The 27,152-nt window shown below is 28.0% G+C and overlaps 1 protein-coding gene across 3 annotated transcripts in view; it reads left to right on the top strand.

The window, feature by feature from the left end:
• LOC147068210 (lachesin-like) overlaps positions 1-27,152 on the top strand; it is a 142,062-nt gene that overhangs the window by 68,055 nt on the left and 46,855 nt on the right. For all 3 annotated transcript variants that reach the window (XM_085952656.1, XM_085952658.1, XM_085952657.1), the window contains exons 4-5: positions 2,039-2,246; positions 7,347-7,508. In XM_085952656.1, coding sequence (XP_085808782.1) covers positions 2,039-2,246; positions 7,347-7,508 — 370 coding nt within the window. The remainder of the gene's footprint in view (positions 1-2,038; positions 2,247-7,346; positions 7,509-27,152) is intronic.

Genomic DNA, 27,152 nt, shown 5'->3' on the forward strand with positions numbered 1-27,152 from the left:
ATCTTATAAACCTTATAAACGAAATAAGTAATTAACCAATACATATTTAAACATTGTTTGCCTTTAACATAATTTCTAAATACATTAATTTATTGTTATGATACAACAAAAAAAAATGAATTATAGTTGTAATTTTCCATAATTGGTATGAATTTTTGTATAAACTACCTTTATAATAAATCATAGGTAAGTCTAAAATAATATATCATGGGACAAGTATTTCAACGTTTTCCTTTTTCTTTTAAATTTTTTTGTCTTTAGAATAGGAGTTCAGTGAATTATTACTAACAGATTGTCTAAATTTTTCATTTTTCACATTGTGCTGCAATACAATTTGCTCATTTGAATAGCAGCAATGGGGATTTTACTTGATCTATATTATTTTGTAGACTAATAAAAAACGTTTCTTATATCAATATATTATGTTTTGTGGTTAAATTGAATTAATTTGAAAAAAAAACATTTACGTTCAGTAGTATTATTTTGTTTCCCATTCACTGGCTTCATAAAAATATCTGGTAATCCATGGGGATTTGTTTTTCCTTCATAAAATAAGTAGCATTACGGATAATAAAATTAGATTTAATAATATTACATTATGCATAATGTTTATGATAGGTACTGAAAGCAATAATTTATGACATTTAAAGGAGTTTTTATATACCTGCAAAACATAATGTGTTCCTACTTTTTGGTGTTTTGGTAATCTCTTATACTTATTAATGCCGGTTTTAATTAGATAAAATACGATAGCATATTTTTTTTATTTTTAAATTGTTATTGGTTTAAAGTGTAATAATTAATTGTATAATTTTGTTTGTATCGTAGTATAATTATTTTACCCTCTCACGAATTGAACAATTATATAAATTAACGATTTAACAACTCATGTGAAGATACATATTACAGTCATACTTATTAACCTATATAACATGATATAAAAAAACAACGTTTTAAATAGAATATTTTCTCGGATAGTAGGTAACAATAAATGCGAACTGTGACAGTCATTGACCAATGAGATTATCAATGGACGATGCACTCAATACAGTAGCTAGCAAGTAAATTCGCGCATTCGCGCATTCGCATGTATAGGTAGACGTCACGCAATTTCCATTGTGCGATATCACGCATTGGGAATTTATAGCAATATGACCTTTATTGTAATGGCGTTAGAGCAGTGTTTCTAATGTCTATGTTCATTTAAGCGAACCCGTTCGAACCGAACCATTCGGTAGACCCAACAAAAAGCATCAGGAATTTATAGAAATATCACCTTTATTGTAATGGCGTAAGAACAGATTATGCCATTCGGCAGACTCGACAATAAAGTGAGTGTCATTTTCTTTTCCAGATGATTCGTCCATATTAATGTCATTGTCATTGACTTACAAAACGTTTGAATTTTTAGACAATAATAGTTTAATTACTTTTTTTTAAATTATTTATTTATTTTAAAAAAAACCATATTGTGGACATAACAATGTAGTATAATTTTTTTTGTTTTTAACACAATTTTGTATTCAAATACATTGTATGGCATTAAATGGCAAATAAATGGTGAAAACAGAATTCAAGAAACTTTGTTCGAAATATTTTCATGTTATTTTTCAATGTGTGTCGAACATAATTGGTTGAAATATTGGCCAACATTAATTACTCGTAAAAACGGTTAAGAATCCTCTACATGAAGTGGCCAAGATCCACATTGAATTATTGAGTATAATATTATACGAAAAAAACTGTTATCTAATATATTATGAAACTCGAGATACATAATATTATAAGACTAATAAATTAAAACAGATTAAAAAAACAGTGAAAAAAATAATGAAAGCCGTAATGAAAAAACTCATTATATAATAAAACGTGGAGTTTTTCTTATTATCTTTTTTACTTATATAATAATTAACTCGATTCATTACGTATTCAATGTGAAAATCACATAAAAGCTTTTGACTGTTTTCTTTTCACTGTTAATTATTCTTAAATGCTTTTCTTTCTTGCATTATAATATTTCTATTTTTGTTGTTTGCAGGTGGCATGGATCCACATAGACCGTCAGATGATACTCACGATCCACCGTCACGTGATATCTCGCCTGCCCCGCTTTAGCGTGTCGCACGACAACGCCATGACGTGGCTACTCCATGTCAGTCAAGTCCAGCAAGAAGATCGAGGTTATTATATGTGTCAGGTCAACACCAATCCGATGATTAGCCAAGTCGGATATCTTCAAGTTGTTGGTAAGATTTTAACGAATTCTTTAATGCATTTTTTTTATTAAAATAGTATATAGTGGATACCAGTGGCGTTCCTAAAATTAATTGCTTTCGGTGGATGTGCATAACAGTTGCTTATCTTAAGGGGGGACATGCTCGTCGAAGGTCAAAATTGAGTTTTTATTGTATATTCAAACCATGATCCTGGACACTCCTTAAACGTTGTAGATGATCTATTTATATACTTTTGAAGCCTTATTATCCTTTATAGTTATTTTAAACATTTGATGACTGCATGAAGTATTTTTGTTACATAAAATAGTATTCTTTTAAACCTCTCGCTCTAATGTTTTAGAATATAGTCATATTTCGGTACATAACTGTGCAGTGGTGTTAAGATTTTTTACATTTATTAATTTTTAAACGCATTTATAAAACCATTAGCATAATTTATTACGAGATAATTTTTGTAAAATATTCACGATAAAAAATTATATTGATAATCTCTGTGATCCCAAATTTGACAAGAATTAGGCATTTTATTATTCAAAAAATCGGCAAGATTAACACATTTCAAGATGATTCTAAAGATATTTATTATAAGCTATGTTTTTGACCATTCAAGTGTGATAAACATCTTATGAATAATGATTGCTTTATAATAATTATTGACCTAAGAATAAGGTAGTGTTTTTTTGAAATACGCCATTTCTTTTGTCATTCCCCAGTGGTTAAGCTACAACATACGGCCGTAGCCATAAATTGACAAACTATAATTGAAGTAAAGAGTAAAATGATATTGACGCGCGTGTTTGAACATGTACCGTTTAAAAAAAAATAAAAAAAAATTCGGTTAGCTACATGTTCAAACACGCGCGTTAACATAATTTTACTCCCTACTTTAATTATAGTTTGTCATTTTATGGCTACGGCCGTATGTTGTAGCTTAACCACTGGGGAATGACAAAAGAAATGGCGTATTTCAAAAAAACACTACCTTATTCTTAGGTCAATAATTATTATAAAGCAATCATTATTCATAAGATGTTTATCACACTTGAATGGTCAAAGACATAGCTTATAATAAATATCTTTAGAATCATCTTGAAATGTGTTAATCTTGCCGATTTTTTGAATAATAAAATGCCTAATTCTTGTCAAATTTGGGATCACAGAGATTATCAAAATAATTTTTTATCGTGAATATTTTACAAAAATTATCTCGTAATAAATTATACTAATGGTTTTATAAATGCGTTTAAAAATTAATAAATGTAAAAAATCTTAACATCACTGCACAGTTCTGTACCGAAATATGACTATATTCTAAAACATTAGAGCGAGAGGTTTAAAAGAATAATATTTTATGTAACAAAAATACTTCATGCAGTCATCAAATGTTTAAAATAACTATAAAGGATAATAAGGCTTCAAAATTATATAAATAGATTATCTACAACGTTTAAGGAGTGTCCAGGATCATGGTTTGAAAATACAATAAAAACTCAATTTTGACCTTCGACGAGCATGTCCCCCCTTAATATAACATAATACATATTTAGCGTTGTTTCTACTTAAAACTTCCACAACTTTCCCAAAAGTAGAGTAAAAACACCTTCCGATTTCCACGATAGGTACATATTTAGTCCGTCATACATTTGGTTCCGCACATTTCTATGACTAAGGAGTGATGACGTTGAGGTGCGCACTGTTCATTTAAATGAATATGGTTATATATATTATATACGTTGTATATTTCAAAAAGATAGCTTTTGATTTTTATGAATAACGATTCTATAAAATGACATGTACACTAACTTGGATGATGTTAGAGCAGCCGCCACTGGTGGATACTATTGATATTTATTTGCGGAAATGTAAGAGATACCATTCAATATACATATATATATCTAATCTCCTAAAAATATTTCAAGTTATCAATTCTAATCTAAAAATATTAATTCAAATTCTTTATGTATTTTTAAAAAAATCTTATAAAATAACCATTTATTGAAATTGTTCAGTGATAACTACTTACATTCTTGTGGTTATTTTTATCAATATTGTGTAGTTTATAAAGTTGGGTTTACAATGGTTACCTTATTTTATATTGAGTTATTTAAAAACGTATTTTTATGAGTTAGTATAACATATATTCATTATCAAGAATGCACTTGCGGTAGTAGATTCAATAGAGCAGTCATTTATAAAGCCGTGGACTGCCGTTTTGATCCCGTTACCGGTCAAAAAATACGCTTATTGTGTAATTCGTCTAGTTCTAGTACAAGGAATAATGAATAATATTGGAGACAATTGGCGCTGACTTAACGCGCTGTTAAACAAGTAATTAATTCTGAACAATCGGCGTCAATTTAACGTCATATATCCGTGGTGTATTTTTTAGATATTTCTTAAAACTTACATAATAAATATTTAAAAATATAATAATAAACTAAATGTTTCAAGAACTTCAAATTTTAAAAAAAAATTTTAAATTTAAATATATTATAAAAAAGTAGTAGCAGTTTAAGTCAATTTTTGCTCAATTTACCACAAAATTAAACCTGGCTGATCCATTTCAAAGGGTTCCTTCTTCGTAAAAAAGGTTTGTTAACATAACTATGGATGTCAGTGTTGCTAACTTTCGTCAGTTTACCTTCGACTTTCAAATTATATTGTAATTTAATAATAAAAGCATTGACATTTAAAGTCATATTGTCTTGAGTAATGGAGAGTATAATGCTATTAGGGGTGTCTATCGATGTAATAATAAACATGCAGTTTAATACATTTTACAAATAATTTATATTTTAAAGTGTTTAAAATAAAATGCTTAAAAGAAAATTGTTTGACTGTTTTTAATTCATTTCTATACAATTTATAGAAAAACCGTTTGATATGGTCCACAATTAATACCAAAGCTTAATTTGATAAACCTAATTAAAGAGATTTCAAAACTATACACAATTTTAATTTGTACACATACTTTCCAGACAAATTATAAAGCTCGCTACATTTTAATGATACGTATACGTTTTCATAAAAATACAGTAATATTAATAAAATGACTGTGCTTAATACAACAGAGCACATTGAAGAACAATAATTTTGTTAACAATCTAATAAAATACGTAAATATTAAAATATGTAAAGTTTGTATTAATTAACAATTATAATTATTCAATGTACCTATATTGTTCAGTAATAATACGATATTATCACCAAAATTATATAATATTATATTGTAATTATTTAAATTGATAGAAAACCAATTTTTTTTAAATAATAAGTCGTGATTTGCATCGCCAATAGCAGTTTTGTCATGTTAGTCATAATTTTGGTATCTGTCAGTCGATTTAAAAATAAAATGCATATTTCTTGTCGTTAATTAGATTTTGAAAACGTCAACATTCTATACAATGTGCATCAGATCTTTTGTTTTATCATATTATGATAATTATTTAATTAAATTAGTGTTTTGTTTAAATTTGACCTGAAATTGTATAACCAAGAATGGACTTCCTAAAAACGTAATAAATAATTCAATTGTACCTATTGTATAAAGTGTTAAACACATTATCACCGTGGCAGTATCATTCAGTTAGGTAGAATAATTCTAATTTATATGAAGAGAGAGGTAAAGCACTCCTTTTTTACAAAATAAATGTACTAACCGCAGGTTTATGGGCCGTTTATACCTTTTTTGCGAAAGTTAGACATTTTTTACAACACATAAAATTAAGAGGGAATAAACAGATGTGTGTAAGTTGGGTGCACATATGAACTACACACGTCGAATTTTATTTATACCACTGTGTTCAGATGAAATATTTTTAATACCTACCATCATACCTACGGTACATGCAGATACGAGTACTTACCATGTTAAGACAATAACCATTTAATGTTTTAGTTCACGTGTTTTTAATTACACATACAATATTTAGGTACCTATCTTCATTATATTTATATCCAGCACACGTATTTACGTAAGTAGTAAAATCGGTAATATTTTTTTATTTAAAATATCATTCAAATAAGCTAAAATTATATTCAACCTCTTTTATAAGAAAAACTGTTATCCACCATTACTTACTTAGTTACACTGAAATAAGATAAGAATAAAAAAAATACTTTCTGAATCGTAATAGACATCTAGTGATATAGACTAAAGATTAATAAAAAAAATACGAATAACTTATTGATGATTAAACACAATGAATAAATATGTTTTATATCGAAATACAATAATTTATTCAAATAATGTGTAATACGAACGATAAGCAGATTCTATTTATATATATTCTTTGCTGTTCTTTAAATGGTCTGGAAAAGATAATTTTGAATAATTCATAGTTTTAATATATTATTGTTATTTAATTTAGCAAATAATAATGATTTTTATTGAAATCATTTTTATATAATTTATATTATCTAATTGAACTTTCCTATGGTGAAAAATTTTTGTCACAAGGTGCCAATAATGCTATGCTTATCAGAGGTCTAGAGGAGAAATTTGAAGCTTTCAATTTGAGATAATTTAATGATAATTAAAAAATTAAAAATATTAAAAAAAAACTAAACTAAAAAATACCAAAACGAATGTTCGTTAAAGAATCTTATGATTTTATTACGCATTATTTTATAGGATTATCATTGATATCTAGTTTATTATGAAAATATTCAATTATTAACAAGTTTCGTATTTTTTTGCAAGTTATATTATCTAGTAAGCAGAGCATTCATCTTAATGCTGAGACAAAAATAATAATAACCAGTATTTTAAGGGGTATAAATCTCGTAAAATAAATAATACTAATAATTTTAAACTTCCATGCCTTCTTCACTATATTATATTATTATAAACTAATAATATCAATATTGATTACATGTAGGTAAATATGTATGTTGACTTCGATTAACATTGTTTTAATCAAACATAGAGTTTATGTTTAATTAACAGAAGTTTTTCTATGTATTACAGTGTGTTAATAGTTTCAATAACTTTAAATAAATATTATAGAATACATTATTAATATTAGGCGGAGAGTTATAATTATCAATTGACCATTCCTTGCCAACCTACCGAAATAACCAGATAAATGTCTTTTTTTTTCATTTCAGTACCGCCAAACATTTTGGATAATGAGAGCACTCAGTCAACGGTAGCAGTGCGTGAGAACCAAAACATCAGTCTCACTTGCAAAGCAGATGGCTTTCCGCCACCAAAGATCATGTGGAGGAGGGAGGATGGCCAAACAATTTCCGTGGATAAACGGAAAAAAGGTATTTAGTACATCCAATTTCAATATATGTACATCCACGCATCTTACTGTATTTTTTAGATATTTTTATAGTTTTAATTATGTATTAATTCTAACGTGAATAATATGCGCATTCAGATAAGATTTGTATTCTTATGTCAATGTGGCATTTATTCTTGCATTCAATGAAGGAAAAGAACATTTTCCACAATACATCATTTTTAGATTATGCAGATTAATTATAATCTAATAATGTCAGGTCATGTAAAACCAATCTTCTTTTAAAATATAAAAAAGGTTTCAACGATATTTGATGCTTAAATAATTATTTATTTCAATTAACATATCTGAGTGTATAATTTTAAAAAAACATAATAAACATAGGTACTTACAAGTTTTTATTATTATTCGAATTATATTCGTCAATTTTGTCACCTGCATTCAACCTAATTACGATTAAATTAACTAGTAATAAGGGAAATGAAGCATTATACAAATTTCGTTCTTAACATATTTGAATAAAAACATAGTTTAGTAAATAGAGTATGTATATATAATTATATCTAGAAATTAATTAGTTTTTTATTCAACGAATAATTCACACAAGATTCATGAATGTAACATTCTAATTATTGAACATACATAATTTTGAAAAAAATTCTGAAACAATAAAATATAACCAATAGAAAAATCTTGAAACGAGAATTGTGACAAATTTTAACTACCTAATGGTTTTTAATAATCAATGTGCACGGGCGCGATACCCGAGAGATGCAAGTTCGATTCCTTGGGGTGTCTTACTTTTTTCAAAAAAAAAATCTATTGGTTATAACTAAGGATTCCAATCCCGGGATCCCGAATCCCGTAAAAAAATTGATAAACATAGTCCCGGGATTTCGGGATTTATTTTTTATCAATTTTTATGGAACATAAAATAAAAGCAAAAATATTACAGAAAAAATACTTATAATAAAAAATCACTACATTAGAAATAAACTAAGTTTGAATGAAGTTTGATTTATACCCATGTGTAAGTTGCCGATTTATTTTATTTTTTCACATGTATTATTAAAAATGAAGAAGATTGAAAAAAACAATGCTTCGCACTTTTAACAAAGTAATTCCACCATGATCTCATACGTTTTACGGCAGTTTCATATTTGGCTGTCTAATTAGATGTATGAAGCGGAAAGGCCATAAGTACCCCATGATTATTCGCTTTACTATTTTAAATCTCGCTAATCCATTCATTAAGTCTTTACTATCAGAAACAGCAATCTCATATTAAATTCACATTATTATTTATATTACAATATTATTTACTCCATTAAACTTATGTATTTCCAAGATTGAACGTAGATATACAATATTAATGTAAAATGTCTTAAATAGTATAAATTATACTAGATTTATTTTTGACCGATTTTATAGTTATATGTTATATGTGAATATAAAAATTTTATTTTAACAATGGAAAAAAATGCCAATCCCGGGACCAGTCCCGGGATCCCGAGATTGTCAAATTGTAATCCCGAAATCCCGGGATCAGAATTTTGGCTCGGGATTGGATTTCCTAGTTATAACATATTATTTTCTCTGAATTGTTTTCAAAATTATGTAAAAGTATCTAGAAATGTCTTTAAGTTTCTAAATGTCTGTCTAAATATTTTGAATGTTAAATAATAGCAGATCATATTTATTAATTGAAATCAAGTGGTTAAAATTCTAGTTTTTTTCCTATTTGGTGCTTTTATTTCGATGTATAGCATGACATAATATAAACTATTTAATTTTAGAAGTATAGATTATAAATGTTTAGTATTCAGCATATTATCATTTTTTACACTATTTTTTCAAGGAATATTATATGGAAAACAAATATTTTTTTAACATTGAACCGTTGTTTTTAAATCTATAACAACACATACGCGAAAAAGTTTATATTGAAAAACTGAATTTTTAAAGGTTTTTTTTTCCAATTTTTCCTTTAAGATTTCTGTTCGCTAAATACATTAAGTTGTGAAGTAAGGTTATCATCAACATATTTGAAAATTTTAAATTACTAAAGCAAGCCAAGAGCGCCGCAGCTCGTCTACATGGACTGCAATATTTTAATAACCATCTTGATAAAAAATCCATTAAAACTTTTAACCGACACTAAAGTTAAATTACCTCCACCACACTCGGAATAAACTGTAATATTTTGGTTTTATTATTATAACGGTTACTTAGCAAATAAATTTGTACACTGCCAATAATATTTCATAACACTGGGAACAAAATAATAGACGCCAGTATTTATCATTACTTTGTTTATTTTGTTAAACTATTATTAACTTTTATCTGCAATCATTGAACAATAATATTATAATAAATTGCATTGTGGTTATAGATATATCAAATGAAATACAGCTAATTACAATAGAGAATATTCCTAATTTCGAATATCTATCTATCCATGGTAGATATACGCTTTCCAAGTACGAAAGCAATGCAAATGTTTAGATATTCATCTGAATAAATGATCATGCAGTTTATATAGGTACGTAATTTGTAATATATTAGGCTATTACACTTCTTGGATCCATCGTTTGATAATATAAACAGGTTTGCCGAAAATTATATTATGGTTTTATTCAAATAAAGACATTATAAAATTATGTAATGGACAATATAAATAAATGTATCTACATACAAAACATATATAAAATATGTAAAAAATATATTTTTTCAATATTTTATTAATTTATTTAATCTGATATAATTAAAAAAAATGGTTATAATGATGTAATTGAGGTTTTTGGTTTCAAATTCGATAATCCCAATATTCCATCATTTTGAGATACCCGTAAAAATCTTCAAGCACACTAAAATTTATGAATGCAAATGTGTTATTTTTGCAAACATATTAGTAAACAATTAAAAAGCGAATAACAAAAAAAAATATCTTAACCGTCAATGAAATTATTAAAAAAATATGTTTAAAGTTAGTCTTAAAATATAAAAATAGCTGCGTATGGAAACAAACGACTAGGTATTTAATTAACATTTGGCCTGATTATATTTCAATAACAAATGAAATAAGATTTGATATTTCATGAAGATATGATGGAGATGTACTTATAGAATCATAATCGATAGAAATACAAAAAAGTAAAAATGGAGGTTACCTTCTTTGAAAATAATAGCCTGAATTATCATACAATCAAAAAAAAATACCTGTCAATTAAATGTACATGAATTGGTATGTCTATTTGTGTTTATATAGATGGCATTTAATTTAAAACTTTCAAAATGATGGCGGATACCAGAACTTTTTTTAAATACACACGTATAATAAAATATTTGTTTTATAATAAAAGAAAAATTAAAATGATTACAATTATTTAATTTAATATTGCTATTTTATCAAAGCTAATTATTTAGACTTAATTAAAAATGATACTTCGGTAAGTAGTTTCACTTGACAATTTTATTCATATACTCGTATACTATATAATAATATATTTTGTATTAATACAATTGCATCCCAACTACAGTGAAGGGTAATAAAACATTAAATACAAATCAAAACAAAGCATTATAATACGATATCTTAAAATTTGATAAAAATGTTATAAATACAATTTCAAATTTCCACTATATATGATTCGCTACTCATTAGAAATCCAGAATTTCCCCTGAAATTCTGGCAGGATCCTTATAATACAAAAATAATCATAAAATGAATTTTAAATAATGATTAATAACTACTAGGAATAAGTATTTTACCACTTATTTGTCTTAATCAGTAAGAAAGGAATACCTTGATTTATCTCTGCTTGACAAAATTTAGAAATTTACGCTTGAATTAATAATTATGTTGTTCAATTGAAACTTAAATAGCTATCCTGTCATTTCAATTAACCGATGCTTTTGTTCAGAGACATCTGGCTGTCCGCTATTGTAAGCAGTCAAGTTAGTACTTCGGAGTCTTAAGACCACTTGAAGGTTGAAGCTGTGGATTATAATAATATTCCCACGTGACATAAAACAACCAAGGATAAATTAATTGCACTTTAATAATAATTAATGCACACATTTAACACTTTTTAAATTAATATAACCTTTAAGTAAGAGCGTTCTTTACACTGTACCAAGTATTCTAATTAGCGTTCGTTGTTATAAATTGATGTTATAAAACATTATTAAGCTTAGTTAAAAACCAAGTGTTGTTTTTATACTTACGGATTTTTTTTATAAAATAATAATATTTAAATATTCTTTATTAGTGTCTTTGTTATCCTACTTTTTTGATTTTGGACGATTCATAATCTACACGCTATAACAACCGCAATTCCAGATTAATATCAACTATAAATATTGTAACCGTTGTCGATAAACGTATAATCATACAATTCTCTATCTATGAACATACTGTCGAATTTATCTAATTGATCGAATTTTGCAGCTAACGTGTCACAAAAGCCTTGCCCCATTCATAATGTAAAATGACTGCTGGCAAGTATTATTTTTCAAATGACTTTTGTTAAAATTTCACTTAAATTTTACGTGTAGTTACTATTATTTGATAGTATTGTGAATCATACACTTTTTCATTTGTCCTTGCAATGGATAAACGAGTTCCGTGCCGTCAAAAAATATATGAAGAAGTTTCCATTCACGTAGACCAAAAGCGATTTGGACAAAGTTCACTGGGAATGTGCACTAGTTACACACTAGTTAGCCCTCTTTAAAATTGTTTATTTATGGATGAATGAATACGTTAATGTACCAGAACTTACTTGCTGAGACTGTAGACATTTCAAGTGTATAACTGCACAAAAACCAACAAAAATTGGTGCACAAAAAACCTATACTACCATGACAACGCACCGTTCTACAAATTATCATGAACTGTGCATCAAAGTAGTTTCCTATTCACTATTTTCTCCAGACTTTTTTCCGTGCGACTTCTTCCTTCCCATTAATTTAATCAGAAAAATTTGGGGAGGCTATTATACGTTGAAGAATAAAAAATGTTAAAAAATGTGTTTTGCTAGATGTTTAACAAACTTTTCAAACTACTCTCGTACTTAGTTGTACTTTGAATAGATATATCCAGCTGTTATGAAGTATTTTATGTGATTTTGGTGGTATATAACTGTTTTGTAGTCTTATTAATTATTATATGAAATTATGAATATAATTATCCAATTACTAGTAAGGTACCTATATAAAATCTAAATTCTTTACAGATCTATGAAAAAATACACCATATATTTCAACATTATTTTGTATAATGCACTTACCATAGATATTTATATTTTGTCAAAAAAATATTTAACATACATAATTTTGAAAATGCTTCTGAGAAAATATATAACCAATAGAAAAAATCTTTTTTCAAAAAATACGACACCCAGCATGAATCGAACCTGAGTCTCTCTGGTTTCGCGTCCCCTCACATCGACTACAATTCTACAGGTATCCTATCTAATTGCGATAAATTTTAACTCTTGGCCTTACAATACTATTTAAAGTCCTTTCAGAATTGAGATACTATTGGCAATCGGCTTTTGTATTTTAAATCAAAGTAGGTATTAATTACATTAGTTACTAACCGGCGTCATGGGTCATCGAAATGTTTTCAAAATTATGTATGTTCAATAAATAGAATGTTACATTCTTAAATCTTGTAAATTGTTCGTTGAATAAAAAAAATAGTTAATTAAATTACTTGCAAGTTCAAGTAACTCATGTGATTTACGAAATAACGTTCTTATCACTATGTGAAAGCTGTAAGTTATTACAATTTTATATATTAAAAGATGGTATTGGAATACCGAAAAATATAATAATACAAAATGAAAAGGATTTTATCACTCTCTTGCAAAATGTACATTCGTGAAGTTAGAAGATTTCGGAATTTCATAGTCAATGTGACATTTTCACCGAATTCTAAAATATTCAATGTGTTTCAATTTTTTTAAACGGTAGATACCAAGTGAAAACAACTGGGCCCTTGCTTTGCATATCCGTATTGCGAAGAACTTTATAAAAACAAATGCATGAAAAGTCGTATCGGATCCTACAATATTTAAATAAACCTGTTTCCCCGTATTCGGAATCTTATCACCATCTGTTTTTTTTTCTTGGACGGAATTGACAGAGGTAAGTGAAGCTCACTCGGCAGCCACTAAATATTTAAACAGGCTTTCTGCTAGCTCAGGCTTTGTTGTCTAGTCTGACGTAAAAACGTACACTGAAAACAACAATTTAAGGAAATATATATTTTTCATATTACCATCATCAGCCAGTAATGAAAAAAATATCAAATACAAATAAATTGACCATCAATTAATATGAATTTACATACAGCCTATTATTATAAATATTTCAAATAAAAAATCTTATTTTAATGATGACTTCCAGAAAGAAGAATCGTATCAGGGATTTTTAATACAACATTATTAATCTTACAGAGTTTATTTTTATCCAATCAATGTTGCTATCTCTTCCTATGTCGATTATACTCATATTACAAAAATATATAAAAATTATAGTATAAGTATCTGAAAAAAAACTATATTACAGAAACATTCTTCGTCTTGAATTCTTCAAAATTATGTGTAGTATTTAGCATATTTGGCATAAAATTATAGTATTTTACCTTTTTCGCAGAATGAAAATGGAATCTATAATTGATTATTGTACAGTTGGCAACACTGATCTCTAACATAATAAGTATAAAGAAACATATATAACTCGTACAGTTAGTTACTTCCTTAAATGTGAAAATCTGATTAAAAAAAATATAACGCCTATAGCGCCATGGATTTTCTTGCACCCATAGTGTGTATTTTAAACTATCGTGATAACAACTGTTTACAAATAAGTGCTAAATGTCTCTTCAATCTCATTCTTCAAGCGTAAGCAAGACGCGGTGTTGTCATTTTATGGTACTATTTGACACGTCGTGAAAATTGGTTAACCTCAAAATGAGTCTCTGCGCTGTGTGGTTCACTTGTTTACCGCCAGGTTTGTCACTATCATTCTACAGTGCAGGCGCAGATATTGAACAGTCCAATTGTGACGTGAAAATTCAGAAGCTTCTGAACTTTTTTGATTCAAGCATGAAATCTTGCAATTTGCACAATAATACGTACTGTCAGCAGTAAATCCATGTACGTGTAAACGAGGTATTACTATTACGTACATTAATAGTTTACGTTGATATTTTCTCAAATTATGAAATGCTAACAATATTTTTTTTATAGTATCAGGTAAAACTGAAAATATAATATCATAAAGAGATATAAATTCTCTTCTTATTCTCGATTCTACATCATAATTGGGGTGATTTTTCCTCTTTCGTAAGTCACATCCGCTAGGTCCTAATCTTAGAATATTCTTCTTTGGGTTTCCACCCTTTCATCATACTCAAATCACACTCCACACAATCAATCCACCCCTCGACTCTAGGTCACTTCTGCCGAAATAACCACATGATCAAAATATTTAGTATCTTGTCGTCTTCTCCAGTTATTATGCATGTTATATTTTCTTTTATATGGCAGACATAATTCTACATCACTTTCTTATTTTTGTTTAATGTATCGATATTATAATGTTGAAGATACACATTCTTTGATTTACGCAATAATATCTGATATTTCATTCTCTTTCTTACGTTAAAAAGTTTCAAATTATTTTTATGTCATCTCAAGTTAATTTTTTGGGGCAGAGAAGTTATTCTGCTGAAATAAAAATATTGTACCTATATTTTCTGACAAATATGCCAAGTTTGAAAACGCGTACAAATATATTATTCAAAGTTATACGCTTACATAAGGAAGAACACGCTGTTTTGCGTTTTGTAATGTCAAGTCTTAATATTCCGTGAGCATAAAGTCAGCGTACTTCTTGATTCAATTGAGAATGGAGCCTTTGATCCCATGATAAACATTTTGACTTGGAACTTATTTCTCACGCAAAGGTGATGATGCCGCCATGTTTCAACTCAATACACACGTCCCAAGTTCCTTGCATTTCCAAAGATCTTGCACGTCGTCTCATACAATATGTAGTAATAATTTCCATACATTCAAATACAGACAAGATGAAACTAAGCAGCATGTTGTATTTCAAATTCATAGTTGCCTTCATAATTTTATTGCATAAAACTTGAGATGTGTTACTGGAGATACAGAATTTCTCTTCTATACGTCTTATGGGTAGCTGATTATCAGTTTTTATTGAATCATTATGTTCGTCCATCAATTAGAAATTAATTAGAAATAGTTCAATAAACATTATTATGTACAATATCAGAGAAAATGTATAAATATAAAGCAAAATTATTATTCTAATTCCATCATCATCATTATCATCCATCCACTGCTAGATAAAGGCCTTCCCTAGCTAGCTCCTTCCACTTTTTTCAGTTTCTAGTTCTTAGCTGCCACGGACATCCACCGAACTTTTTGAGTTTGTCTATCCAGCGGGTTTTAGAGCGTCCTTGTGAGCATTTAGTGCCCCTTGGGTACCACTATATTACGTCATTTATCCAGCGGTTGTCTACTCGCTAAGCGACATGTCTAGTCCATTGTTATTTCATCTGATAACTGATTTCTATCACATCTCGTACTCATGTCTGCTTCTTTGTCCATTGGTTTAATTTGTGATATTTACGCATTATGCGCAATATGCATCTTTCCATACCATGTTACGCTACTCGTAATTTGTTGGTTTCTCTTACATTTCAGAGTCTATGTTTCACATGCATACATAAGCGTTTGTACCATATATTGGTTGAACACTTTACAATTAAGACACAATGGGAGGTCATTTTTTAAAATACTATTTAGTAGCACAAATACACTCCATGCAAGTTTGATTCTGCGAGTAATCTCTTCATACATACCACCGTCAAGTGTTTCCCAAGATAGACGTTGTTGTTGACCCGGTCGATTTGAGTGTCATTGACGAGGATTGCTTATTTATCAAAGCATTTTATCATAATTTATAAAATAATAATATATATGTAAACATTTGATAATATATAGTGCTTGAAATCAAAGCACTATTCAATATTGTTATCAAGATCATGGTCTTTTATCAAACTCAGTATATATCTTGCCAATTCATTTTTTTATAAGTTAGACATAGAGCAATTATCGACAATAATTGTTCCTAGATTATTGTAAATATTTTTTATTTTTACATTTTCTTGAGGCGCAAAAATGTCATTATTTTTTACGTTGAAAGCGGACTAAATGTATAAATAGAAATGGAAAATTAATACCAATATTCAATAAATCTAATAATTTTGATATACACAATAATTATTGTTTAGCCCATTTTTAAAGACTGCAAAGACTATAAAACACACTACAAAACTGATTAATGTTTCTCACAAAGCTTTAATATTTATTCAATATTACAGCGATCTATTAAAAACAAAACGGCATTTGTGCCGCAAGGGACTTGTTCATCAAATTTCTCGTCTCGATATTCGTACCGCGGATTCGTTTGTATTTAGTGATATTTTATATTTATATACGTGAATATCTACCGGTATCCTTGTTAAAATATGTATATATGAGCATACAAGCGGGGAGCAGGGGGCCTTCGGAAAATAGGTATGACTTACCCCTTTGCGAAAACATGACTCGAGTCGAATATAAATTATTCATGGGGGTGAACGCGCGCCTACAGTGGCGTTCGCGGCAGGGATGGTTATGACGGAAACCATCGCGCACTTCTGAGAAGAAGAAAAACATCGCGATCTGGCAACAGACAGTAGAACATAGTCTCCTCCCAGTACAGTGTTTGCATTATTTTTCGCGAAAAAAGCCAGTCGAACACACATCGACGAGGAGAGGGGGCGCGATCCGAAAGTGAATTTTGAACAGTCGAATGGGCCGTAAATTTTAATTCCGTTGCATGCGCGGAATATTGAAAGTAAATTCTATTGGACTCGCGCGCGCAATGAATAATGATATAAATTTGTTTGTTAAGGGACGCAATTTGGGGAAAAACACGTAATGAAAAAAAATGTCATAAAACATTGCTTTGTTGGGTATAATTTCAAATACATGAATTTTAAAACTGATAATCAATATAGAAACTCACCAATATTATATTATCTTCTAACAAAATAATAATTAAGTTTTTTTCAATATCCTGCTATTTATATACAATTTTCAATTAAATTATTATTTTGGTAAAAGTTTCTTTGTTTACTCTTATTTTTATTTTTATTATTTTATGATTATACACCAATATAATCCCTTAGATAAATATTAACACGGTCTCACAATATAACATTTTCATCTAACTTGTATTCTATCATTCATGTTATTATTTTATGTAAAATTTATTTTGATATACTAATAATGCTTCACTTGTGAAATCAATCATTTTAAATAGACTATAAAAACTTTTTAAAATAGTTATAATTATATTTTGTATTCATATTAAATTTACTTAGCTACATAACACATCCTCTTTAATCCTGTGAAAGTATTGTTTGTAATTAAACTACCCATAGATTACTTTCTTTATGGCAAAACTTGTAAATTATAAAATTTAAATTTTCTGCGAATTTCTCCACGAATGTAAATTTTATGAGAATGTGTCAAAATAACACTACTACGAAATAAACTTTTTGCCAATTTGAATATATTAAAAGTTTTTTCCGTATCATGAATTATACAACAGAAAACTAAAATACAATTATTTTGTCATTATAAAATTCCTTTAACAGCATCAAACACAATTAAAAATAATATCAGTACGCTTATTCTTTACTGTTTTTAGTTTATTGATTAACATCATCATAAATTGATACATAAAACAAAAATTATCAAGATATACCTACACGAAGAATTAAAAGTCAATCGACTAATACAACAAAAAAACACCACCCGTTAAATATTTACTAATAATGGCAAAAATGAGCATCCATCATCTTCGCTGTTTAATAATAAACTATATATTTTTAGAATATGATAGTGTAGTACATATTATTATTTATGTTAATATATTAGTTTTCTATAAACTTAACTTACAGTGTTAATGTTAAAATCAATAAAACAAGAAAAACTCACAATGATTTTGTAACATTTAAAAAAATATCATGTTAAATAATTTTCTTTATATTCGTGATTCGTTCTTTTATCGAATTATTTAAGTAGCATAATAAGAAAAAATGCATAATTTTATATTACATCATTATAATTCGGTATAGGTACTTAATATTATTCACAGTCTTGGTAACCCGCTCGAAATTCTATTGTTTTCGATAACTGTATTCCAGACTTTGACTATATGAAAGTAGGTAGGTACATAAATTAACTGACGATCTAATAAGTATATTTAAATTTAATTATATGATATTCAAGACTGAATATACGTACCTATATACTATAACAATGCAGCATTGTTTTTTAATATATTTAAATTTTTCGCAATACAGCGCCTAAATGAATCAATTGTTTTTTGAAAACTAAAAAGATTATTTAAAAATTAAAAGTTTACATAGGTACTAAACGTATTTATAAGTAAAACACCTGAAAACGTGAGTTTAATTAGCCCCATTCGGTAGAACTTATTTTTCAAGGATTTTTCCTAATATGGTTTCTAATATTTTTTAAATATGTTTCTTATTTATAAGAATTTTTATAATATCTTATGTAAGATTTAGGTTGATAATAAATAAATCGACACAGTTACCTTGTAATTAATGCATATTTTAATTTAACAGAAAAATCTGTAAACTTTTCAATCTACCAAATATTTAAAGTTTTGATTAAAATCTTCCGCAACCCAGTTCATATTAAATTGTTAAAATCTCGCTAAGTCGTTTAATAAATTACGTATTCAATTCTCTGGCATTCAATAAATAAATCAATTCAAAAATTAATTATTTTTACCAATAAAAAAGTCATTCGTTTTGCATATACATGCTTGTACGTGAGATCGCACGATAAAATATTGGCAAAAGTATGACATTTTTCTTTTATTTTGTTTGCGTGTCTGGAAACCGATATTTCCTTTCGCTTTGTATGAACGTCTCGTTTTGACAGTAAATATAAAATACACTGTCTACCGTGAAGTTTTATCCGCGGGACTTTTTCTCCTTGCATCATATCATACACGTTTACCAATTCTATTGAATCTGTAGTTGTAGGTTCGATTGGCCAAAAGGGTTTACGTTCTTAAGATATAGTATTTAAGGTTACACAAGAAAAAACTACAAGAATAAATGAATTTTTTAGGGTTTTTTACTTTGATATATAAAGTTGAAAAAAAAATAAAATTATTGAGGTTATAGAACATCATATGATTTTTTTGGAATCCGAGTTTTATAAATAAAAATCTCATATTACTCTACAATTATTTAATCATATTAACTAGAAATATAAAACATCGTGGGTCCCAGGTTCGAATCCTGGGTCTTGTAAACATACAGATTGTTTTTCAATTTGTGTTAGAGTCAGAGTATTTATCTAATAGGTTGAGTGGTTATCATTCATTTTTCGTAAAAAAAATCTGTTAATGCAAACCTACACTCTGTGGAGGCCCATATAATCCTGTGAGGATCGGATATGGCCGAAGAAGAAAGAATAAAGATGGTGTAATATATACAACAGATTCTGATATATCAAAGTATTTTGCAATATATCCACATTAATTAATCAAAATAGCAAGCTGTAACATCACAACATTAAAACAAAGTAGGTATATCGGTTTCTTCAAAAAAATTATTATTTTTTTTCATTAAAAACTATACCATAAATAGCTGTATATTTAATAACTCACGCCAATGCTCTCTTAGAAAGCTGAATATGACATTCTATTTTAGTAAGTAACCTTAGAGAAATAATACTAAAGATATAAAAAAAATCCGTATATGTGAAGCCATTTTCTTTGCATATAACTCACTGTAGAACCTCCAATATTATTATTATTCATTTACATGTGAAACCTTATACTATTAACAATACAGTTAACCATATTTTCTACTAAATTAACTATAAACATTTACCACTAACTTTATATTTCACACAAAAAAATTAAATAATTCATCGAAATGTTCACCATCAGTCATACCAATATTTACTGGCTTCACGTCTAGCTTAACTAAATCGTTTATGCATATGTCTATTATTTTACTCTTACGTATATTGTGAAGATTATACGCGTGCAAAATGATTTTTCATGTAATTATGATTATTTTTTGTTCAGGTTCTTTAAGTAACTCATTTTTGTAATAGCAAGCAAGTGTTCTTTTGGCTAAAAATCTCAATGTCGAATAATAAGAACTAGCGAAAATATGTTGCAGATGGTAAGATAACAAAAAATGGCATACAACTTTTAATAATGGGTTAGTCCAGTTCTTGGGTGGAATGGATGAATTAAATATCAATTGGATAAATACGAATATATTAGTAAAATAGTCATACACAATTTATGTATTATAGTAATTTTTGTGTATTTTAAGTGTTTTTTCTGTGATTTAAATTGAATGAGACACTAAATTGTTTGACTTATATTTCCCTAAAAACATTCACGACTTTATTTTGGAATCCTTAAATGAAAGCACCGGAAAACTTTTCTAAGATGATTGAAATAGTTTTACGGTTTGTTTGAATTCAATTTCTCAACTTACAAAGAGAGACGCGGTTCATTACCTATTCGCCAGTCGACTCGATTCACGTAAGCTCATTTCCCATACCATCATTCTAACAAAACAATACTGAGAGATAACTCGTTTTATAGGACACATTTGTCAGTTGTTATAATATGCGCTCATTGCAATACAAATATCAACTGCATGTCAAATACTTATCGACTATATCTTATGCCTTATACTATAAGAATCTAATAACTTGAATTGCCTGTCATTCGATTCAAAACTTCCTTAGACTGCATGAGAATTTATTTCCTTTTCCACTCTGTGTCAAATCTTTTACCAATAAAATGTTTCTGAGTATATTGAGAAATCGATTGGAAGATTCTATAAATAGTTATACATTTTGATTAGTCTCAGTTAGATAAAAGAATACTGATGTTATACATAATTAATTTACCTACAGATTAATAATTGTTTATTCCTTAAAATTAATACTATCGACTGAGAGTATTGGAATTTTAATTTGAATTTAAGTTATAATAAATGATATGATTTTAATTTATTTTCAAAAACTAGTTTTTAGACTTGATTTTACATCGTAATACGATTTTCACAATATCTTATTGTATTAAATTGTTATACAATAATTAACTGTATTCTGTATCCGTATGTATTTACTATTGGTGAGTACGCACGGTGCCTGGAGATGTCGAAAGGCAAAACCCGGGTTTAAAAAAATGTCTCAAATTAAATAGTAAAAAACCTAAATAAATTGGAGTTAAATACAAGAAGCAACCAAAGTTATGTCATTTCTATATAAATACATAATGTAATAGTATATTACAATATAAAATATTATAAAAGGCTGTTTTTTTTTAATTTTTGTAAATTTTTTGTAAATTTTATTATTTTAGAAAAGAGTTAATATTTATTACGTTTCATTTAATGAAAGTGTTAATCTGCTTTCTTGGAAACGAATGATAATAAATAATATGCATATAATATAATATTATTTTAAATAAATATAAACTAAGCATTTTAAATTTAAAAGTTTTCATCGTTGTATTGTTGTATCCCATAGTACAGTTTTCTTTTCTTTTTTTATGCAATCCGTTAATGCATTTTTCCGTAAATTAAAGAATCCATAAACGGACGGCCAGTTGAAATGTTACGCACATCAACACGTGTGCATGAATAAGATATACGAAACAAAGCAATTTTCGCGGAAAATAGAACGAGGCTTGTTATATTACATCGCGTAAATTTTGTTGCCTTATTTACGGCAAGCTGAGTTTACACAATTCATCTTGGTAAGTGCTCCCATTGCGCTGATTAAAACGGGCAATGTTCTAAAATTATGCTTGGCAAAGATAACATATGAAATTTCGTTACACTTTGTTGTACATTTATTGCCAGATCTGGAATTTGCATTCAAACTCCTGTACACCGTCTACGGGTAAGCGCCTGAACAAAAGGTACCCTATTAAGATTCGAAACAAGATGCTCTAATCAAAATTCTGCCGAACGCTATTCCGGAGTATCTTACATATTATTATTATTATACTTCCGACTATAATACTTTAATTTAATGTTTGTTATCCTCGTTATCAGTTATTATGCTCATAATTCAATTATTACACTATTGCATATAAAGCTAATGAAAATATATTGAATAATAATAATTATAAAACTTTACAAACAATATAGAATGATACTATAACAATACATCCGATTAAGATGTTTTTTAATCACAATTATGTTGAATAACATCGGGGATTTTTTATAATGTATCTATATTATACTTAATTATTATAGTCAAAATAAATGTTTATTTGGCTCCAACTGATATCTTCATATATAAAAAATGCAAAGTTTATTTGTTCAAATTGCCTTTCTTGTCAATTCCAATTTTGAATTTTCACGACAGATCACGATAAAGTTTGCATATGTTGGATTCGATTTTAATTTGATGTTCTTTTATTTGACTTAACTGGCAACTACAAACTTAATATTTTATAAATACAATTCGTAATCAAACATCCTTCGACGCAGATAATAAATAGGTCATACCGATAGATTTACAAAATCTTTCAAAAAAACCATTACCTGCCCACAGTGATGTTCAAAACAATTGCACGTTATGTGGTATTACAAAAATATAACAATCGTTGATTGACCACCATATATTATTTCGACACAGCCAACATTGTTTTTTTTATAGTTTTAAATAAGTTGAGCATGCAACCAAAGCCAAATGAGTTACACAAAGTAAAATGAGTTAACCTAAGAGATAAACCCATGACAAATATATCCTAGAACAAAAATGGACCGATTGAGACTTAATGTTACATCTATCACTCACTGGGTATATGCTCTCGCCTACTATCGGTTGATTTATGACTGGTACATATTTTTCTTATGATAAAGAGCTTTCTAAAATTCTGAATAATCAGTTTTCAATAAAAAAGAAATACAATAACTTATTATTATATGAAACCATTTTAATATTTTAAATTGTATTAAAGTTTCAATCGAATGTTATTATTACTGTATATAACTACTATCAAGAAAAAATAATAATTTCATACACAATTCATTTAAATTCATTTAATATAATTCAGTTAAACTGCTTATAAGTTGATTTCTGGCAAAACTGAGTATTAAAAACCATGTAAATGCATTTTTGCGCTTCCGCTGGGTGTTAAATTCTTTATATTACGAGTATGTAGATATACTGCATAAGAAATCTGAGTATCAATATTATATTTTATTGACTTACGTTACTTTACTGATTAACAAAAAATAATGAATAATGCGTTTTGTAAGACGTGGGTATAAGTACATACTACTTTGGTTTTATTATATTATGAAAAATAATTAATATAATATATAATAAATATGAGGCGTCTAATTCCAAAAAGCGATAAGTCCACATTTGGTCAAAATCGAGAAAAAATACGCACGTATTCTTTGTATAATTGTACACAATATGTATTGATTAATAAATTCCAAAACGCGACATATCCCTACGAAAAAAAAAATACAAAAAGCGCCAAGTCCATTTTTCATATTATTTAAGGCTTGGTTGATTTTGCGCGTGTGTAAGTCAACCAATAAGGGAACGTTCAATATTGAAAAGGGCGTCTCCCATGCTGTAGCATCTGGTAAACTTATGACAGTGCCACGGAAATATGCGCCTTATGCTGGATAAATTGAAAAGTGAAGTACAAGTAGCGCTAAGTCCAATTTTATTTAAACAAATTTCCATTTGGTTCTAATTTCGACATAGAATACAACAGAAAAAAAAATCTCACGTTAAAACAAATAATTGAAGCTAGAAACATAAAAACGTTGTTTCCCGAAAATATTGAATTGTGGACTTGTCGCTTTTTGTAATTAGATGCCTCATATATAATAATTAATAATAATCAAATAGGAACACTTAAATGTCGGTTATTTAAAAAAATCTCTATTATATAGCTGATGTTTTTTACATACGTAGTTTTACATTAACTCAACTGGATTATTAATTAAAAAATACTTAAACAATGCAATAGGCATTATATTTATAAGCAACTATGAACATGTTTAATTGGTAAGTTTTTTGAACAACAGAGAATATTATTTACACTAAACACTCAAAAAGGAAAAATAGGTTACAATTTAAATAATGAACCAATTTCACCATTATACTGTCAGCTATTTACACATTTAAATTCAGTTAATTGGATAAGTTTAAATCGTTTTCCTCTATTCAAATTTAAATACAATTGCAGCTCGGGGACAGTTTTAACTGAATAATGAATGCATTAATGCGCAATCTCCGAACGCTTCTCACACAATGCAATCTCTAATAAGAGAATTATTTCAATTAATCAATTGATTTAAAAGTGGCGCTTCACTTTATAAGCATTCAAAGACGACTTGCGTTATTATTTCAGGAAAATTGTGTGCATTTTATTATAGGTATAAAGTAATACCACAATATGTATAGCTGTCCCATTCTGTTATGCTTCCTGTCTGCATTTGGCGCATTCGCCCCGCCATTTCCCGAGAGTCGTATTATTATTAACTCGGTAATTGAGTTTAAAACTGTATACCCTTCTTTCATACTGAAATTTATAGTTTTCAACCTCCTTATTTCTTTTCAAACATTGGCATTCTTCGATAAGAAAAGTTTTTCTGGTGAATTTTTCAAAAATGAAATATTTTCTCTTTTCATCTTAATTCGTGGATTTTATTCAATAACACATTTTTTCATATCTAATATGACTATTTTACTTGTTGTTTTATTTTTATATCATTCTAAAATATGCAAATGTCTCACTTAATTACTAGACACCCTTAAATGACTATTTAAGATGTTATCATAATATTTATTATAAATATTGGCATTTTTAATGTAGAGTTTTATACCACTAAAGATATCTAGTATCCTAATAATGGATTATTTTCATAATACTACCAAAGTTTAATTTTAATTAAAAATATTTCAACTTAAATTAAATATTCTTTGCATAAATAAAAATAAATTTCTATTCTACGCATTCCAAGAATTTATCAAATTACATTTCAATGATTTAAAAAAAAAAATGTAAAATCATTTAATCTGAAGTCATTCAACAGATTATTACTATATGTATACATATCATTTATTTCTCTTTATTGTTTTAGATGATTAGTATGTATGAGTTAAAACAGTTTTAAATTGAATTGTTATTAATTTCATATTTTTAAATTCCGTCAGTAGGTACATATCTCTGGTACAGTTATAGCCAACGTATTGCACCCATGCCATATTTGCCACGAGCGAAAACTCTTCTGCAAAAGAATAGTTGTAAAACTCAAACTACACGTTGTGTCCCGGAATTTACAATGTCACCAAAACTTTCTGTCAAATATTAAAAAAGTAACTTGTACTCTAGACGTATATTTTTTTTCGTAAAGAAATTTAGAAAAAAGTTCTTGACTTTGATTTTGGATGGAAATAAATGGTGAACTAAAAAAATTGTGTACCCCATAGAAGAGCATTTCTTTCCATTCAATGTAGCTGAAGAAAAGTCAAAAGGTTGAACACCTATGCTATGATGAAAAATTATTTCGGTAAAAAAACCCATAAGTATAACTAAATATTATAATTATTTTTTGGCACCGAAGCATAAAAGGATTTGCCAAATTAATCAGTAATTTCATTTTATAATAATTATCTTTTATTTTTAAAAAATCCGATGATTTAAGATCGATGACAAGATTCATTTTTTTTTGTTTGTTGTAGGTGGCACTATTTTTTTATAGCAAAACAAGCACATAGAATCAACGCAAGAACGTATCCATATCAAAAAATGATCGCTTTTATTTTTCTCTCACCGCCTGGAAAAAATATGCGAGGCGTAGGAAAGATGCAAACGTCTTTGGCGGTCATTATTCAAATGCGGAAGTTACCCAAATTTGGCGCTCGAAAACTGAATGCTGTTTGTCAACAAGCCTTTGATGGTGTATTGTATTCTCCGTTCTACGCACATTCGGGCATTTTTCTTGACAGTGTCACGTTATACGCATTTTTTGCCGTTTAAAAAAGACCTCTGGCACATAAAGGATATCACGTAGGCACGTATGTTTTTTATAAGCCGCTCATCGCTCACATTCTCTTCGTAACCTTAACAGCTTCATATATCTTTTTTTATTTTGTCGACTGGGTTTTACTTCGCGCCGCAATAATTCCTTGTCATTTGTGCTCACGACGGTTAAGCACACTGAAGCCGGGGTGTGAAAGTTTTCGAAAAATTCCTACATTTTTTTGCCGCTTCACATAAATTACATAACTCACGAGAGTATGAATCATTTACTTTTGTCTTATCATTAAAATATCACAGAAAGTTATGGCATCGTTACACCAAATTTTATCAAACTTTTCGTTTTGCATTAAATTCCTATAACATAACTTATTTATGGTTGGAATAGTCTGTCTCTTTTTTTATCGTAAACATATTATTCAAAACATTATATAACAAAAGTCAGCTACCTGTTTTGCAACGAATCCATTGG

This window comes from Rhyacophila brunnea, unplaced genomic scaffold, assembly GCF_057557595.1.
Source record: "Rhyacophila brunnea isolate RB1 unplaced genomic scaffold, BYU_Rbru_1.0 scaffold_3, whole genome shotgun sequence".
Classification (NCBI taxonomy): domain Eukaryota; kingdom Metazoa; phylum Arthropoda; class Insecta; order Trichoptera; family Rhyacophilidae; genus Rhyacophila; species Rhyacophila brunnea.